Source organism: Lytechinus pictus, chromosome 2 (assembly GCF_037042905.1).
Source record: "Lytechinus pictus isolate F3 Inbred chromosome 2, Lp3.0, whole genome shotgun sequence".
In the NCBI taxonomy this organism is placed as follows: Eukaryota; Metazoa; Echinodermata; class Echinoidea; order Temnopleuroida; family Toxopneustidae; genus Lytechinus; species Lytechinus pictus.
The window spans coordinates 4708889-4728135 of record NC_087246.1 but is presented as its reverse complement, the minus strand read 5'-3'; the positions used below and the strand labels follow the sequence as shown (position 1 = coordinate 4728135).

At 35.5% G+C, this 19247-nt stretch overlaps 1 protein-coding gene across 1 annotated transcript; it reads left to right on the top strand.

Moving 5' to 3' along the window:
• The first annotated feature begins 8475 nt into the window (after nucleotides 1-8475).
• LOC129254963 (vacuolar protein sorting-associated protein 29) lies at nucleotides 8476-18872 on the top strand. Its single transcript, XM_054893512.2, has 4 exons — nucleotides 8476-8923; nucleotides 13936-14127; nucleotides 15056-15291; nucleotides 16169-18872. Exons 1-4 carry the CDS (start codon nucleotides 8921-8923, stop codon nucleotides 16284-16286), a joined length of 549 nt encoding a protein of 182 aa, XP_054749487.1. The 5' UTR covers nucleotides 8476-8920; the 3' UTR covers nucleotides 16287-18872.
• Nucleotides 18873-19247: the final 375 nt, after the last annotated feature.

Here is a 19247-nt window from a genome sequence, read left to right as displayed (position 1 = left end):
GTCGCGCGTGCTGGGATCTCACTTCTTGGGTCCACGACTTCTATTGCTTGAATTTTCTGTGCGCGGCGGCATGTAATGAACCCTTGGGTGGGCCAAAATTAGAGTCTGGTGTTTCTTTCTGATTAGAGTGTTGCTGCATATATGTATGCGTAATGCCTTCAACAATGAAGATAAATGCAATCTTTGTAATGACACAGAGACTCAGAGAGCACCGTACCTCAAGTGATGTTCGTGTAGTCTCCACTTCACTACTGGAGTACTGCTACAGCCTACACTACGCTACACACTTACCCGGGTAGGTGTGGCGTACATGTACGGTAGTGTAGCGGTAGTGAAGTGGAGTGGGGCCTACACAAACATCACTTGAGGTAGAGCACCAGTGTTCTGAGTGGAACTTTTCAGGTGTCTAAACCTACTATCATTTGTTGTTGACCGGGAATTACATGCCACCGCACGTCATCAATCATCACGATAATTAAATTCATACTTTGATTTGATTATTTAAACTATTTCTTTTTTTCTCTCTTCTACACACAGATCTGCACAATTGCTAACTCTGGTGACTTCTGGTCTCTGCTTGCTACCTCAATCTGGGAGATTCCATCATGTCCTTTTACTATGATTTGGATATAGCCATTTTTTTCTTCACTCTTTCCAGGACCTACGGTTTGCAAGTTGTGGAATGATAATGATACAAAAGAAAAAATTTCTTTATCAATCTTGGAAACAATTTTGAGCACAGTTTTGGAGAGAACTAAGAAATTTTACTCGGACAGGAATACAGCTTGTCAAAAATAATAACACACAATTTAAAACGAAAGAACAATTTTAATGTTACTAGGGCATTTTGCGAGAAATGTTATACTCAATCACACGTCCCAAATCAAGGGAAAGTCCTTTGATTAAACATGTAGTTGAATTGCGATTGCAACTCGACCTTATTACGCTTGAATTTGAATTTAAGACTTACGCTTGATTTGCAATTGAACATAAGTTTCTTGCAGTGCCCCATAATTATGTTTTGTTATCAGATATTTAACGTGCTGATTTTTCTCGAAAGGTATAATATATTTGTCCTTTTAAACGGTATTTGAATATGGGTACGCCTTTTATTTGTTTTCCACAATATTTATTGCATGTATGAACAGAAGTGAAATATTTATTGTGAAGCACTGTGAATGTTGTGTGATGGTTCATCATTTTTGTTATAAGACTGAAAGCCTGGTGGATGTGAGGAAGTGGCCTGGATGAAAGAAAAGTGAACATGTGTCCAATTACTGATTTGCATATTCTAAGACAATTTTGTTTCTGGATAAATTTTGCTATGCATTCCCTACATTAAGAGTAAAGGAGAAGTCCACGCAATCAAAAATTCATTTGAATTTAAAGAAAAATAACAAGATATTGCAGGAAATTTCATAAAAACTTTGATTCAAATTTATATAATTACTATTTTAACAGTTCCGTAAATATAACCTATTGTGATCAGATGAAGAGTTTCCTATCGTCAAATCTGCAAAGAATAAAAAACAAAATGCCACAAAAAATAGAAACGAATGTGATGTGAGTGACAACTCTAATTTGCATATCATTGTTTTGTGTATATGACTGTTTTGAGTAAAAACAACAAGGGAAATTACTCTATTCAAATAATTTTTAGTTGATGTGGACTTGACTTTTAACTCTACCCCTCCCATCCCAAATAAGAGTAGAAATAATCTAATCAAGAACTTGAAAATCAAAAGCAGCAATTAAGAAGCAAGATTTGATAAATACAGGTCTGAATAGAATTTCACAAGAAAATAAAAAGAGAAAAAAAAGATGGGTAGGGACGGGGAAGGAATTAAAAAAAAATACCCAGAAAAAAAAAATCCGAGTCTCGAACCAGGGTCCTCGCACATGACAAAACAATGGCCAACGCATTTGGCCACAGACCATCGCCCTATCAGGAAAGCATTTTTAAGATATATGAAAGAAAGTCCGCTCGCCGCTGTTTCCTAATAATGCTTCGGCAATTCAACTGCAATTTCAGTCATTTCGCGATGGATATTGCCGTGTTTTTTTTGTGATTCCTGACTTTGCTACTTAATGAAATTTCATAATTTTTGTTCAGTCATAAAGAAGAATGTCTATGCTTTATATTGACTATAACATTAATGTGACGCAAGTGTGATTTCTACGTGAAAATATGCTTTGTTTATTCACCTATATTTCTTGAAAAAAAAAAAAAAATTCTAAGCTAAATATCGGTCACCAAAATACGTTAAATGTGCACTTTTTTTCACTGTTCAGTAAATTCAAACTTTTATCTATATAACAAGACCAATCTTAAGAGGAATAAACAATTCTAAGAGCAAAAAACGCTGATTGGAAAGATCGTCTCCAATGGGCTGCTGTCAGCTCAGCTGCTCACTGCTCATTGTGTGACGTCACTCAGCTGGAGCTCGCAAGAGGACCGGTGGAAGGCAGAAATATGGCATGAAAATAAATCATTTTTGAGAGCTGATTTCTGCAATCTCTGATCACTATTTTGAAAAGTGAAGTTATATATCTGATTAGTAATACTTCCCCTTTACAATGATGACCACATAAAGTCATTATAAAATACTTTTGATTCTTTGGATGTATACTTTAAGGGTTTTTTAGTAGAAAATTATGTTTATTTTTTTGCGGGAGTGCCTACAAAACAGCTGATTAGAGATTTTTGTAATTTTTCCCACTTTCCCATAGTTTAAAAAAACACACGTTTGGTGATAAGATAAGAAATTGTTTTACATAAGAATGAGGAAACCTTGGAATAGTCTAAGTAATTCATTAGTTTATGCACCCAGTGTCCACAGCTTCGAGAATGGACTGGATAAGTATATGTGAACCAGTGAAATTCAAGTTTGACGCTGACCCACCAGGATATGATCCAGCAAAAAGAGGAGAAAGAATTTGGAGCTGAATAGAGAGGCTTAAGTCTGCATTCAGAAACATCCATAGGTAGGTAAGATAGCCATTTTCAAGTGACCCAAATATTTCACATGCGAGGATGGGTGTGATCAGAAGCTTTAATATATCGTTAAAAAACGAAAACTTAATTAAAAATTCAATTCTAAAATCTAATTTGATACTTCCATCATTGATAGTATTCTTTTAGCTATTGTATAATTTTTGTATATATTTTGGACATCGCTCTCAAGCTCTTAGAGCTTATGATGATCCTTTCATGTACGTATATTATCATTGTGATTATACTAACAACAAATGATTGTAATGTTGACAATGATATGAATAAAAATCAAATCAATCAAATCAAAAAGACTTTATGATTTATCTTGGCAAAACTTTTACATCTTTAGTTTTTATACGTATTAATGGTGGAAGTTTAATGAATTATACTAGGAAAATATTGTGTTTGATATGATTGAATTTATGAAAAGTGTTTGATAATGTGCTAATGCGATCCACAAGTACCATGCTACTAGGGCACTAATGCAGTTTTGCACCAGTAGGCTTTGGTCAAATTTCACTAGCAGTAATTGTTTGCAGGGTTGGCAATTTTTCAATTAAAAAAAAAAATACTTTGTGAATTGACTTAGTTCTGTGGAAGATTTCTTAGCCGCAACATTTCATAGTGCAGCTCTGAGTCTGTATAGGCTGCTAGCGCATAGCTGCAACGGCCAGGCAGGCAGCTGGATATAGCTACTGTATGCTATAGCGGTACGTACTGTAATGACTATGCAAAATTTATGATTGTATTTGTGTGTAGATCAAAGGAAAAGTCGCATGACGAACTGGCTCGCACTTTGAACTGTAGAAATTGATAAATGCGTGCAAAATCGGGAGAAAAATTGCGCTACTTAGAAAATTATTGGTTGCCCGATTTGGGCCTCCAAAACTTAGCACTTTTCAATAATGGTTGCCCGGGGTGAATTTCTGGTGGCCCCAGGCCACTGCTGCTAATGTCAAGCCTTGCAATGTGAGTCTTACATTTTGATACCATGACGCACCCTCCATCACAGAAAGTGACACACCATTACATGACATCGACGTACACCGACGTGCATATGCATGAGATGTTGTGACCTCAGTGGGCATAACGGCAGTTTTGGCTGGTCCCCCGTGGATATGGCATTCGAGAGCTAAACTGGCACTACTTATTTAGGCCTAACATGAAATTGAATAAAATAGAATTGAGAATAGTGTTTCACTTGCAAGGAGCAATGCGTGTTTGCACCCTCCCTCATCACAAACACAACACAACACTTGATGTTGTGCGACCGAGCTGTCAAGCTTCAAATCAAAATCGGCAGCTCATCGCGAATAATCCGCTGCTGTGCCATCATTTTCTTCATCCCAATGACCCAATCCCTCGTTGGAAATATAAAAAACATGACGATCCTATAGCCTATGACACAATTCAAGACGAGCTTGGAGAAGAGTGATGGTCCATTGACACATCAAATGATGCAACGGTGTAAATTGACGTATGATACACATATGGGTCAGTCTTGTGAGAGACATTTTGCGTCCACGACGGAACTGTGAGTCACGATTCTGGGAAACATGACGCAACCTTGACCACCATTCCCGGGGGTCAAGAGGTGCGTCATGCAAATGACCAGTGCATTACCAGGAGTATGGTACTAGTGGATCATACTATTGTAGAACTGTAGTGTGAAAAGGGTTTCAAGAATAGGTAATGTTATTTATAGATGTGTTCTTTATTTTTCTTGATCATCCTCTCTCCTCTGTTAGTCATCAAATTCCATATTTTCTTCCATCACCTTCTTTACATGTACATTCCTTTAAACATACAAGATCCACTCTTCCATCCCTCTCTTTTGTTCATGCTCATGTTCACACATACCGGTACTTGACTCTTGCTAAGTCTCTGATTGGTTCTCTCCGTCTGACATAAGTTCATTAATATTCAATAGCAGCTATTCATGCCATGTATACTCATGTATTTCTTTTATTTGCTACAGTAACCTTTGCTATTTGAATATTCATTATTTATCTGTGTTATATATAACTCAAGCATGTAAATATATGCCAAATAAACCCCTGAGGTTCAAAGTTGTTCAGCCTAGGGCAGTTCATCACAGGCAATCATCAAGTAAGTTAGAACCACGCCCTTTGCCTACCGCTCTGGCCACTCTACACTTTTGAACACTTTTCATGAATTCAATCATATCAACATGATCAAACACACAAGATCTAATGAAATCCATTGAACTTTCACCATAAATACACAAATAGCAATATGTCTAGATCTAATTTGTTTTTTTGTTTACTATATCAGCTTTGAATATCGCACCCCTCTTAGCATGTGAAATATTTTGGTCATTTGAAAATTACCTAACGCGAACATGCGTTTTCTGTGGGAAAAGTTCAGAAAACAACAAAATTCACCAGTGATGAGCTAGTTTTTAAATATCTCTTTATTTTGAGAATATAAAGACTTTGAAAATGTGTTTTTGACAATTTTTTAACATTTTCTATTCATTCCCGGCCCTGGGCCCGGAACACCATGGGAAGGATGTTGGAAAGTTTAACAGTCGGATCCAGGGTGACCAGACGTCCTGTGTTTCCCAGGATCATCCCGTATTTTGCTTTGTCCCGGTGTCTCGACAAACCCTTCCTGGGATGCCTATTTGTCCTGTTTTTTTAGAATATTGAACAAAACATAATTAATACATAGAAAAGTGAAGAATTTTCATCAAATAACAGGCAAATATAAACAGATGACGAAGCAGAGACAACAATAAAATCGATTACCATACTTTTGCAAGTTCTCCGGTGATTTTCTTGCTAGTTGCTACCCAATATTTTCTTCGATCTTCACCTAAACACACACACACACACATGCAGGCCTGCACATATGCAAAGTCAACATGTACTAGCTTCTGTATGCATGCACAAGGCCTGCACTGGCCTCCTGCCTACATGTATATGTGGCAGGCTACTATACAGTGCGTCCCATAAAAAACAAAACCGAGATTTAGCGATGATTTATCATAGCTTAATCACAAATACTATAGACAAATGACCTACCATTGTAAAGCTTAGAATCTCCTCTTTCATCTGAAATTACTTAGATTATTTCAAATTCACGCATGAGTGAGCAAAAACAATTTGAAGAGGGGATACCAAAAAGTCATTTGGCGGGCTGTATCTGGGTTTCAAAAAGAAATCCCTATTCAAAAAGTTCAATATCTGCTCTTTAATTTGAAACCTCAATTACAGAAAATGGTCAAGAAATAATAAATTTCTGGTTATTTGAAATAAGGCTTGAATTTCAATAATTTCATAAAATGAAGAGGTTTTACAGGCTAGCGTTCAAACTCACTCGACACTCCGTTTTGTTGACGATCAGCCATGCATTAAGTCTTTTGTTAACCGTGCGATAGCTTGTGGGAAACCGGTGAAACACGTTTATTTAATGAAATTATGGAAATACAAGCATTGTTTCGAGGGAACATAACTTTTTTACTTCTTGATCATTTTCTGTGATTAAGGTATCAAATAATAGATATTGAACTTTATAGGCATGTGATTTTCTTTTTGAAATTCAGACACCCCCCGCCAAATTAGTTTTTGGTATCCTTTCTTCAAATTGTTTTTGCTCCCTTATGCGTGAATGAGGAATAATCTAAGTAATATCAGATGAAAGAAGAAATTCTAAGCTTTACATTGGTAGGTCATTTGTCTATTGTATTTATGATTAGGTTATGATAAATCGTCGCTAAATCTCGGTTTCTTTTTTTCTGGGACGCACTGTATAGCTAGGCTTGGGATCGATCGGAGCAGATTCTCAATGGTGCAAACAATCTCACATGATGAACAGTTTTCCACCAAAATAATCACAAATCGGTGGGAAATCTTCATAATTATATTATGGATTCTCAGATTACCGGTACTGATTTGGTGATGTAATTGGAGAAGCAAGTTATTGAGTTTTCATCACTAGATCTAGTTGTTTCAGCTTTTGTTTTGAGTCTTGTTGTGATCTTGTATTGGGATGAGAGATGCCCTGATGTTTCATCTAATTTTTTAGTTTGACGTTTCACTTTGAGATTTTATTCATTTCTAAAACATTTGCTTTCTAAGAATTTAAAAATATATCTAAAAAAAAACAAATATCATTAAAAATTTTTTCTTTCTTTCTTTCTTTCGTTCATTTTTCTTTCTATTCTAATTCTATCCTTCTTTGGTCATCCTTCTATCCTTCCTGCTTGCCTTTTTTTTGTTCCATTTATCTTTATTTCCAATCTTTCCTGATCCTTTCTCTCTGTCTGTTTATTTATCTTTTTGTTCTTCTTTCTCTTACTTTCCTTTTTTTTATTCCCTTCATTCTTTCTTTCCTTAAAATTTTCTTTCCTTCCTTCTCCCTTCATCTTTTCATTCTTTCTCCTTCCATTATTTTCTTTTTTTTTTCATTCTCTCCTCCATTCTTTCTTCTGTCTCTTTCATCATTTCTTTAATTCTTTTATTTTATTTTTTTCCTTCTAATTCCCTTTCCCCCTTCCTTCCTTCTTCGCGGTTTTTCGTTCTTTGTTTCTTTCAAAGAAAGAAGGAAACATTTTTCTTTACTTAATTCTTTCTTTCTTCCTCCTTGTTTCTTACTTTTTTTTTTTTTCCTTTTCCTTTCTCTCCTTTATTTTTTCTTTCACACATTCATTCATCTTCCCTTCTTTTATTGTAACTTTCTTTTCTGTCTTCTATTTTTTTTCCTTCATTATCTTTACTTCGTTTTCCCCTTAATTGGGCGTTGTGGTGTGCGCCTGTAATCCAAGCTACTAGCTATGACTATGTGGGGAAGTTACAAATTGATGCAGAGGTTAGAGTCCTGGTCACGTCTTTCGGATGTTGAAGTTAAAGGTCGGTCCCAGACGTAAATAATCATATCTGATTGATACACGTCTGACAAAACTCAAATACACACACACTTAATTTTTAATATCTTTCCTCTCAATTCATCTCTTTTCTTTCTCTCCTTCATTCTTTTGTTCATTTTGTTTTACAAGTCTAGCACTGTGTAGCCTTTTTTGTTGATTTTTTTTACTAAGACCTGGCTGCTTGATGGACTTGGTCCATTTGCTCGTGCATCATGCTTTGTTGATTATTCCGAATTTTGTAAAATCTGGTCACCCTGGTTAGATCCAACGTTATTCATTTGAGGCTTAATAAGCACAAATATAATAATAACAAGCACATTTATGCATCAGACATAATTTCATATGCTTTGCCATGTTTGCTTTATTTTATATTTATTTTAAGTTAACTTTACTAACGACACGTTAGTCGTTAGTTATTTTTGTCTGATGCGTAAATGTGCGCGTTCGGTATAGGAGGCCTACAATCATATCACTCACTCACTAGAGTTATATATGACATTTACGAACAATTAAGTTTAGATCTACTTAAATGGTCTTAATGCTAATGAAATTTGACCGAATTCGGCCGGTGCGAAAGTGCATTAGCGCCACTGTAGAATTAAACAAAAAACATGACAAGAAATCGTACGACACGGACCGCACAAAAAAAAAGACTCGCTTGTTCACTCCAGTCTCATCTTTCCCACAGCACAGTCAACACTCTATTTTATAAATCGATCCATCAATGTCAATCTATCAAAATCTCATGAACTAATATAGGTCTAGTAATAAACGACACAGTACCTTTGACATTGTTTCCTGGGATAATGCACTTCATTTTGTCTGGATTTATTGTTTTTCACATTCAGCGCCTTGATAGGTCTCGCGTTAAGAATAAGAAGAGGCATTTGATTGGTCGATAATTCTCCTTTAAAGAGTATTTGTCCAATCAAGAAAGGCTTTCTTGATCTTCTAACCTTGCAGCTAGCTGAGTTGAGACTGGGCGTCAACATTGGTCATTTTTTCCGGTCATATCTCCCGTTCCTGCTGAAAACATGGTAATTACCGTCTCTAGATCTCTTTAGAAATATTTTGTATCACTCATTTATTTCATTTTTTTAAAATTGAACTCATTGAAAAGTAACGATATATGTTCCTTATATATTGCAAAATCTTGTCCATAATCATGATAATCCGATCATGCTGATGATACAGTCCCACTGCATCTGTCTTCTGTCATGTTCATTGGAATTTGTGTGATTTCATTTTTCAACTTCATTTTCAAGTTTGTTTCGCATGTGTTAATGAATAATGTTGGTGCTTGCTGCATGGTGCTGAAAGCCTGAGAAGAGACTGCTGAACTGAGCTCCAACACTGAGCTTTAATTTAAAGGTGAAGTCCACCCCCAGAAAATGTTGATTTGAATAAATAAAATAGAGAAAAATCAAACGGGCGTCGATCTAGTCTAAGTAAAAGACTAATGCTGAAAATGTCATCAAAATCGGATGTAAAATAAAAAAAGTTATGGCATTTTGAAGTTTCGCTTATTTTTCACAAAACAGTGATATGCACAACTTAGTGACATGCAAATGAGACCATGATGCAAATGAGCCAGTTGATCATGTTGATGATCACCCAAGGCCAAGGGTTCATTACAATATGTACATGCCGCCGCGCACAGAAAATTCAAGCCATAGAAGTCGTGTGTTGTGGACCCAAGAAGTGAGATCCCAGCACGCGCGACAGAAATCCACTGCCAAACGCGGTTCGTGGTGCGAGGTTAGTATACTAATACTAACCTCGCAATACGTGTGAGTGGTTGATGATGTCCCTCACTATTTCTTTTGTTTTTTATTGTTTGAATTATATATTTCATTTTAATTACATATAAAAAAAATTGACAATGAATAATAAGGACCACCTTGACTGAAACATATAGTATTAAACAATGCTAATTCCACATGTTCAGGGAGGAATTAATTGTTGTTTCCCTTGACAATGAAGAGAAAATTAAAATATTTCATGTAATGAAATACAAAAGAAATAGACAATAGTGAGTGGATGACGTCATCAGTCTCCTCATTTGCATACCGACTAGGATGTGCATACATGTATAACTGTTTTGTGAAATTAAGCAAAACTTTAAAATGTCATAACTTTCTTACTTTACATCCGATTTTTTTAAATGAAATTTTCAGTGTTATGCTTGTTAGATTCTTCTCTTTATTCAAATCAACTTTTTGTTGTGGTGGACTTGTCCTTTAATTGACAGCTGCTAGCGGCTTTTTTCGTTTGTTTTTTGCTCCTATTAAATTTGTTGTGGGTTGTTTCCACACCTAAATTAAAATTTGATCTCCTCAGTATATTGTATGGCTTTTTTTAACGCAATTAATGTTAAAAATGCTCAGATGGCTGAGATGATCAACAAAAACATGATCAAAATCAAAAGCTCGCCTACTGATCATCTACAACTAAGTCACAAGGACTCTAGGATTATATATTTCCCAGTATGGTAACACTAACATTAAACATCTCTTGAGAATCAACACAGCTCAGAGTAAGCCAACAACAAGGCGGCCATGCGTCTTGTACTCGCCCCACAAAAAGGTGGTTTTGTTCCGCATTTATCAATTTTCCTTCAGTTTAACATTCCATATCTAGGTTGAACGGAGAGATATTGTCATGAAATTGGTATCATTCTAAAGCTATACTCTATCACGTCTGAAAAAATGATCGCAATAGCTCGTAAATTCGTGATGCCGCGATTGATAGAACAAAAAATGGCGAGGGAGGTTAAGGGGGGAGAGGTACACACAAAGTCAATGGGAAAGTCAGGTTTCATATTTCAAACATGAATAACTTTCGTATACAAGGGGTTAGAGAATTAATTTTGGTGTCATTTTATAGCTTTTTAAAGCTAATTATTTCAATTAATTTTAATTAGCAATAATCGATTAAAAAGACCTAAACTTCTAAATAAAAACACAGCACTCTTCAAAGAAGTTTGTTTACCACCACATAAGGGCAAATAAGAGATGCTACCAGCAATCTTTATACCCAAGAACAATCCCCCAATGGAATAAACTCCCTGATACTGTAACTAAGGGAGGCTACACCAATCCCCGAATTCAAAGAACTCTTTGAAAGAATCCAAATGAATTAAGTACACATCCGACTTCATGCATTGTTGCCAAAAATGTACATCAAACCAACTAGATCCAGAACTGAACTCCATTTTATAAGCCATTGTATTGAATTTGACAGTCATGGACCCGAGTTCGTGTGATGCTATTATTGTAGATATAGGGTGAAATGTAACTTTGTAAGCTAAATCATATTCACTTGCACAGTGCAACCACCCTGTCTGTGGTGAATCTAGATCTACATGATGATGTCGATCTATGCATCATACAACAATCACAACACACATTAAAACAGTTCTTTAAAATATCATTTTTGTAACCAAAAAACATACTTAGTTCCATACATACAGTCATGACTTCTTTTTTTTGTTATTAACTTGGGGATCATCTTTTTTATTCACCAGACCACTCAAAAACTTTGGAGCATATTTTTGTGTGGGTCCTCTCTTGGCGTAAAGTTGGTCTGAATTTGATTTTGGACCAAACAATGTCTCTTATTAAATAGAAAAACATACATTAATTCAGTTTACTTTAAAGCCAAGTTACATGTATGTGATGAATAGCTGTAATGAAAACTGACAGTGTAAAAAAAAAAAGAAGAATTTTCCCCCAAGAACAAGAGAAAATTAGCTAAAATTGCTAACCTTATTTCACCACACAGGGGGAGTCCTAACAGAGAACAAGGTTATATCTTACCCTTGTACTTTGAAAGAGTGCTAATACTCGGTATGCCAGTCGTGCCTAGTTTCAATCCCATTCAATTATTGCGAGAGTCGGAGTGTGTATATTTCCTCATTGTCACGTGGGAAGTGACTTTTTTAAATTATTTACCTACTTCTGCTTGACACCAAATAAGGAATACGGAAAACTGATTATTAGAGTTATAAAAAGATTTAATCATATCTCTTCAATCTTTCTGATGTTCTCTTTTGATTGTTTTACAATAATTTGTACATGAAAATATACACAGATATAACAAAATACAACTTAACTTAACGGTAATCGTTGACTCTAGCCCCCATCATCTCATCTGGCCTGACATGCCCCACTCGGCCCTGGTGGTCGGTCCAGTTCCTGGCCTCTGCAGCTTGCGATGTCTCTTCCACTCGGCCTCGACCTCCGCAGACTGTTGCCCCTCGATGAGTAGCCCCCAGATCAGAGATGTGGCTTCAACGAATTAGTGGACGAGATCGAGCCCCCAATGATGACATGAATTATGACAAATCATGTCGGTGGAGAACCGGTGGCAGCTGGGGTCGTTATCTCGTCACCGACGTAGTCCCTCAGTTTTAACTTGGACTGCCTATAATATCATCTGTAGTCTATTCTAGCTTAGGTGGTTCTCCCTGAATTACTGAAACTAACCTCCTAATATACCCTACCGTTAATAGGAATAACTGTAAAGTTTCTATAACGTAATTCAAAGAATTTCAATAGCAGATGAGTGCATAAAGCAACACATTCTTAATAACAAAAGACTTCCTGTGCATCTGTACATCTACATTCTTCAATGCTAAAGCACAGTATTAACTATTTATGACACCTGTATGAAGATGCTTAGCTAGTATGAAATATTTTTAACACTTGAACAAAATATGGCATCCACCTGATACTCTAGGGGGGGGGGGTATCAAACGTTTCCAACGCTTGCTTTTGAAACATTCAAAACATATGTACATATACAATTGTCTATAGGCCTACCATAACCTGGACCAAGTAAATATTTTAAACACATGTTTGAGCTCTAACTGAAACACATTTATAATTAAATTTCTTTCCTGACACTCATCGAACAAGATAAGAAGCAATGAATTTGACATTATACTCGCCAACTTCAAATGGAATCATCACTTTGAAAATTTCATTTTCTTGTTGGCTTTTCCCCATAACCTTAATTCTGACCTAGTTCTCTTGTTTTTACCTTGTTTTGGGCTGTACGGTGTTTGCCTTCCTAGGTGAAAGAGATAAAAAAGGTGGATGGAGATGGATGAGGAGGAGGAGAGAGTGAGTAAGAGAGATGGAGAGAGAGAGGGGGGTGTATAAAAAGGGTAAACTCAGAAACATTGGGTAATGAGACAGCTGGAGAGATGAAATTTATGATATGGGGTGGGTTGTTATCAGTGAAGATGTAACATGAACACATACAATGTATGGCTAAAGCCCAGCGCACACTATGCAATCCGATGTGACACAATTTTTTAATAAACCGCAGTTTGCATTAAATATGAAAGTTCCAAGAAGTAAATTTATTTCATTTGAAGTTTAGCGTGATGTTAGGAATAATGAAATCATGATTTTGCTTTGCGGCAAGCCGTGTGGTCGGAGTAAAGTCGAAATTGACTTCAAGTCGCAGCCGATGATGACATCAGTATGATTTGGAATTTAATTTGTTTTTATTCCTACAGGGAGGCTAGAACTAGACTAAATTGCGATTTCAGTAGTCCTACAACTATTCTGAATTCTAAGCGCTAATATTTTTTTGGTTGGAATGTTCATATCAAATGTTGCTACAATTTCTTTGAAATTCGGATTGCAATGAATCACATAGTGTGCGCCAGGCTTAAAGATGATGAACATGTGCTACACAAAATCTCAATAATGGAAGCCCTTGTACACATAGTGTCCAATGTAATTTGTCTCCAATGTTATTCTAAGTGCTAGTTTCCACTTTGCTTTTTTATATTCATATGAAAGAAAGTTGGATTGTATTTTTCAATATAAATACAAAGACTTACCTTTTTAATGTTACTGAATAAGAGATTAACAATCATGCGATTAGCTTAATTTGATGGTTTTCAGAATATCAGCAATTATGCAATGTCATTCACATCTGGCAATGACAGAGGCATAATTTTTTACTGTGCAATTGAGAATCCATCTAGTTTGTTTTGTTTTCAAGATGTTTAGTAATTTTATTCCATTTTCAGTTGGTGCTAGTCCTAGGAGATCTCCATGTTCCCCATCGTCAGAGTGGCCTGCCAGCCAAGTTTAAGAAGCTTCTTGTCCCAGGAAAGATCCAGCACATCCTATGCACAGGAAACCTTTGTACCAAGGAGTCTTATGATTACCTCAAAACCTTGGCCAGTGATGTCCATATTGTCAAAGGAGACTTTGATGAGGTATAGGATTTTGTTTTATCATTTAAAAGGAGAAGCAGGACATATAGGCCCAAATTCACAAAGGTGGTTTTGAAAACCATCGGTTAACCCATGGTTTATGCAGATTTCATGTATAAATTACGCTTAATTTACTGCGTAACATACTGAAATGTTTTTTTCACAATGTGCACCAAATTGAGGCTTGTTGCCATGGTTAAGTAAGCTATTTTATTCATGAGTCCACTGTTCTGCACAGTGGAGTGGACTCTTTAATTCAAAACTGTGATAAAGAGAAAAAGTTTGCTTTACTTTTCATTGTCGCAGAGTCAACACTATAGGACAAGAATCATGATTGGTCATAGATAGAAAACAAAGCATAACTCTCAAAAATATGAGTCACACTCTTCTTCAGTGCCCATAGTGAGAAGCATGTCTATTCGTGACATACTATTACCAATTTGTGATTCATGTGGTAGAACATCGTAAATCAGAAGGCCTTTGTACCTGACCAGCCCTCAATCTCCATATATACTAGCTCTTTGATACCATACATGTACCTAATAAAGAAGCAACCGATCAGCTCTATTATTCCCCATCCGTTACGATAAATTAACAATTTTATAGGCCTTATACTTAAGGTATAACAGAAACTCAGTAAATGATTTGTCCATATATGTACATGTCAAGGTTTAATAGTGACAGTCCCAATTTGGTATGAAAGAGATAGCTAAGTGCTTCAACCACGGTGAACCTATTTCTGTCAAAAATCAGTGTGTACTGATTTCTGACTGATTGACTGACTGACTGATTGCCTCTTTTTTTCCCATCTGTCCCTCTCAGGGATAACAGGATTGATAGGTATGTCTATAGATCATAGATGATATGATTATGAAAAGATAGAGCATTGGACAATTATTCATTTATGATATGTGAATGTTTTAATTTTCAGACGGTATCATATCCTGAGCAGAAGGTGGTAACTGTTGGTCAATTCCGAGTTGGTATCAGTCATGGTCATCAGGTTGTACCTTGGGGTGATGTGGAGAGCCTCTCAATGCTACAGCGTCAACTTGATGTAGACATCCTTATTTCAGGGCACACACATAAATTTGAGGCGTATGAGCATGAAGGGAAATTCTACATCAATCCTGGCTCGGCTACAGGGGCCTACAGTGCTCTAGACTCGTAAGTATATAAATTTAAAATATTTCATCAGTAGTCAAACCCCAAGTATTCATTTATGTACAGGTGTAGCTGCCTAAGTCAAATCTCTTTGGACCACTCAGATTGTAGTTTATTGTACCATCTCGCCCAATTCATATTGGGCGAGATATGTAGATAAAGACAAGAAGAAAAAAAATGTTTTGGATGTTCTGGTCTGAAGAGTGACAATTTTAGGCTAATATTTAGATTTTTGGAATCAATTTGTACAGACTTAATGGTTTTTAATTTTATTGTATTTATTTATCTTTTCTCATTCCTATTTTGATTTTAGGCCATTTTGAAAATCTGTTTAGCTTCTAAACTGTATTGAAGTCAGAAATTGCTACTTTCGTATTTTTTTTGTCATTCCAAACAAGCAGCAGACTTATTTTTTCTAAATGGCTCTCACTTGAGTGAAAATCTGACATTACAATGGTTAGTACTGGTTGGGTATAATAAATAGCAGCCAAAGCGATGTTTCTCTTGAAATGTTTCGAAGGAGTACATTTTCGCTAATTACAGCCCACCCACCCCCCCCCCCCAAAAAAAAGAATAAATAGATAATAATGATAATAATAATAACTAGTTTTTAACTACATAATATAAAATTAATAAATAATCAAAGAAAAAAGGGGCTGGAAGTTTACAACAAGGAATTTATTCTATTTTTTGTTTAATGGCAGCCTCAATACTATGCATCGATCAGTTAAAAGTAGGTTACTTTGAATGAAGATGTGTAATAGGAAGGGGAGATAGAGGTGTGATGTACTTGGCCCTTTTATTCTTCCCATTTGTATTGGTAAATCTCATAATGTGTATACCAGATTGAGTCCTTCAACCTTTCCTCATTGTCTTTCAGGAACACTGTCCCTTCATTTGTGCTGATGGACATCCAATCATCAACGGTTGTCACATACGTCTACCAGCTAGTAGGGGATGATGTCAAAGTGGAGAGGATAGAGTACAAAAAGAACTGAAATATCTTGCTAAAAATGAAAGATGCATTCCAAAGATATAGCGATGTTCCTTATTTACCCCTTACCATCTCGGATGAAAAGCGAGCAATTACTTCCCAGTTTCAGACGGATGTCAATTTCCAGATAAATCATCAGAGTTATATGTGACTGGATCAGACAAGGCCAGGTTCTTGTACACACAAAAAAAAAAATTCACTTCAAAATAATGAATAAAATATAAACTTTTTCTTATATATTTTTCATGATCCATTTTAAAGGTATTTCATTCTTGCCGACATCTGTTCAGTAACTGCAACTTGATTAACAGATTTCATAATGTATCACACAAATTTACCTGGGTTTGATAGATTGGGTCTTGGAATTGACCGAAGAAGTTGTCCTACCATCAGTTCATTCATTATTCACTCTCACTGTTGTCAGAAGCAGATTATTTGCATAATATAGGTGAAATTGAGTTGGCACTTCTGTTCACCTACGTAGGGCCAAGATTTGCTTCATTATTATTGCATATTTTATCAAATGACAAACAGTTTAATTGATTTTATAGATAAGACCAACTGGTGCAACATACAAAGATCATGAAGTGATTGAAACCATCAGTAATTGTTAATTATCATACTAGTAGCCTCAAAAAGAGGAAAGACAGGTTTATTTTATGTTTATCTTGAGATGGTATTTTATTTAGATGGTTATCAGATGGCAAGAGCTTGTCACATTGCCTTGATTTTATGTTAAAGTCAGTACACTCTTAGAGGTTTAAACCTGTTCTTGAACTTACCTTTATGACACTAGGCCAAAAATATGAAATATTTCAATCACAACCAACCCCCTATTTTTTCACATATGATATGCATCGTATTTGTGTTGATTTTCAAGTAGAATATAGATTCTCAACCAGTAAGGCTCAGTTGTGGAGAATTAATAATAAAGCCTAATGTTACTTCATATCATGGAATGAGAATTTCAGTTTGAACATTATTTATATATGTTTTAGTTAAAGATTAATGATTTTATATTACTCATCAGCTGCGAAAGCTTTGAGAGATTTAAGAAATATATATTTCTATGTATTGTATATACATTATATCAAGTCTATAGCTAATGTTAATCTGTGTCTCCTTGGAAATAGAGAAGATATTCATTGCCGACTTCATTATATTATATATTGTGAATTTTGACACACGGCTCAAAATTTTGTAATTTGTGACAAAGGGAAAAAATAGTATTGATTGATTCACATATTATATAATGAAGGTTCGATGCTAGCATGTGAAAAAAAAAAAGAACAATGTACTTGTCTTCTTTGGAAGTGTTATTATAGAATACTATAGAGTACTATAGAATTCTAGGGGTGTTTCACAAAGATTTGAATCTGACTAAGAATTGCACTTTGATTCCTAGTTGCATGAGATATATTCCTACATTGATCAGGGTCTTGTTTCACAAAGAATGGTTAAAATAACATGCACAATTTCTATATCAAGTTTACCAATCACATTGGATGATCTCAGTAGCTTTCAACTGTTATTGCATATTTGTCATTCTAACAAGTTTTTATGAAACAGGCCCCAGATCACTATTATGGGACACACTCTGCCAATTGTTTGAGATTATGCATTGAATATTGTGTATGCACTTGAGTGAGACTCGTCTGTTTGCTGCCCTGGCAAAATGAAGGGTACAGAAGTTTTATCTTTTTATTGGTAAAAAAAAATCATCCAATGGTAGTATTTGTCGATTGTTACCAAAATTTCTGAAGCAGTGCTGCTTTCCAATGATGTTGTAAATGTATAGAGATAATAAATAATAGAATTATGGATTAGGAGAGATTGGATCATTATAAATTATTTGAAATAAATTGTTATTGTTCATGAACCAGTGCTTCTATTTGCAATATGTAACATCCATTGAATAGCTGAGTTCTGAACTACTCAAACAGTACCTGGACCCTTACCAAGAATACTTCATATTGATCATGTAATCTTATTTACCCAGTAGAATTTGGCAACTTGACTCATTACGACATTCAAACCACAAAAATATTGCTGAGGAACAAAGATATTTCCTTCAAAATATTCTCATTCATCATAATACTAAACTTCACAATATTGTTTTATGAAATGGTTTATGTATCAGGACTAGTCTCTAGCACCAGTGGGGTCTGTTAGAAGAGCCCACTATGCAGCAGATCTCATAGGATGGCGCATTCGCCCCTGTTTAAGCCCTTTGATGGAAAGAATTTTCTCTGACTTTTTATCCCATACCTTGTGTGCAGAGAAATTAAGTTTACAAGCAATATTTATTGTTTCATATGGAAAGAGTGTTGTTGCCAATGTTATACTAGTCACATATTGACCAGTGATATTTACTTAGAATATTTTGTTTAATTCATACTCTCCCAGAGCTGAAGATGTTCAGATAGTACAATCCATATCTTATTTACAAGTTGATACATGCAACCTGTTTGTTGGGTGCAAACCAGTATTTTACCACTTACGTTGAGGGGAATTGGGCAAATAGTAATCATTTTAGTGAGAGTTATGAAAATTTGTTCATAATTAGAAGTAATAAAGTGTACATATATTACATGTCGAGTGTTTATTGTATTTTGTGGCGAACATTTGACATAAATTTGTCATGGGCAATTTCATTTTTATTTTCATGGTCAATTTTTGTTCATGTTAGAATCTTTTCTCAATGTCCTGTTCATTTTGGTCAATATTTCAAATCCTGAGTCTGAGAGATTCCGTATTGAGTTCCCTTTCCTCTAGTTGCATCACATGTATCTCTTCTTGTCACCTCTTATTTCTCTCCATCTACCTGTATGCCAATCCCTACAATCTCCAGTTATATCCATCCATGTTGATCTTTTGTAAAACATCTCTTTCTTGCTTCCCACCCCATCTTTCTCTTTCTTATGTACTGGCTTAAATCCCGGGGGATGGGAGAAATAACCCCCAC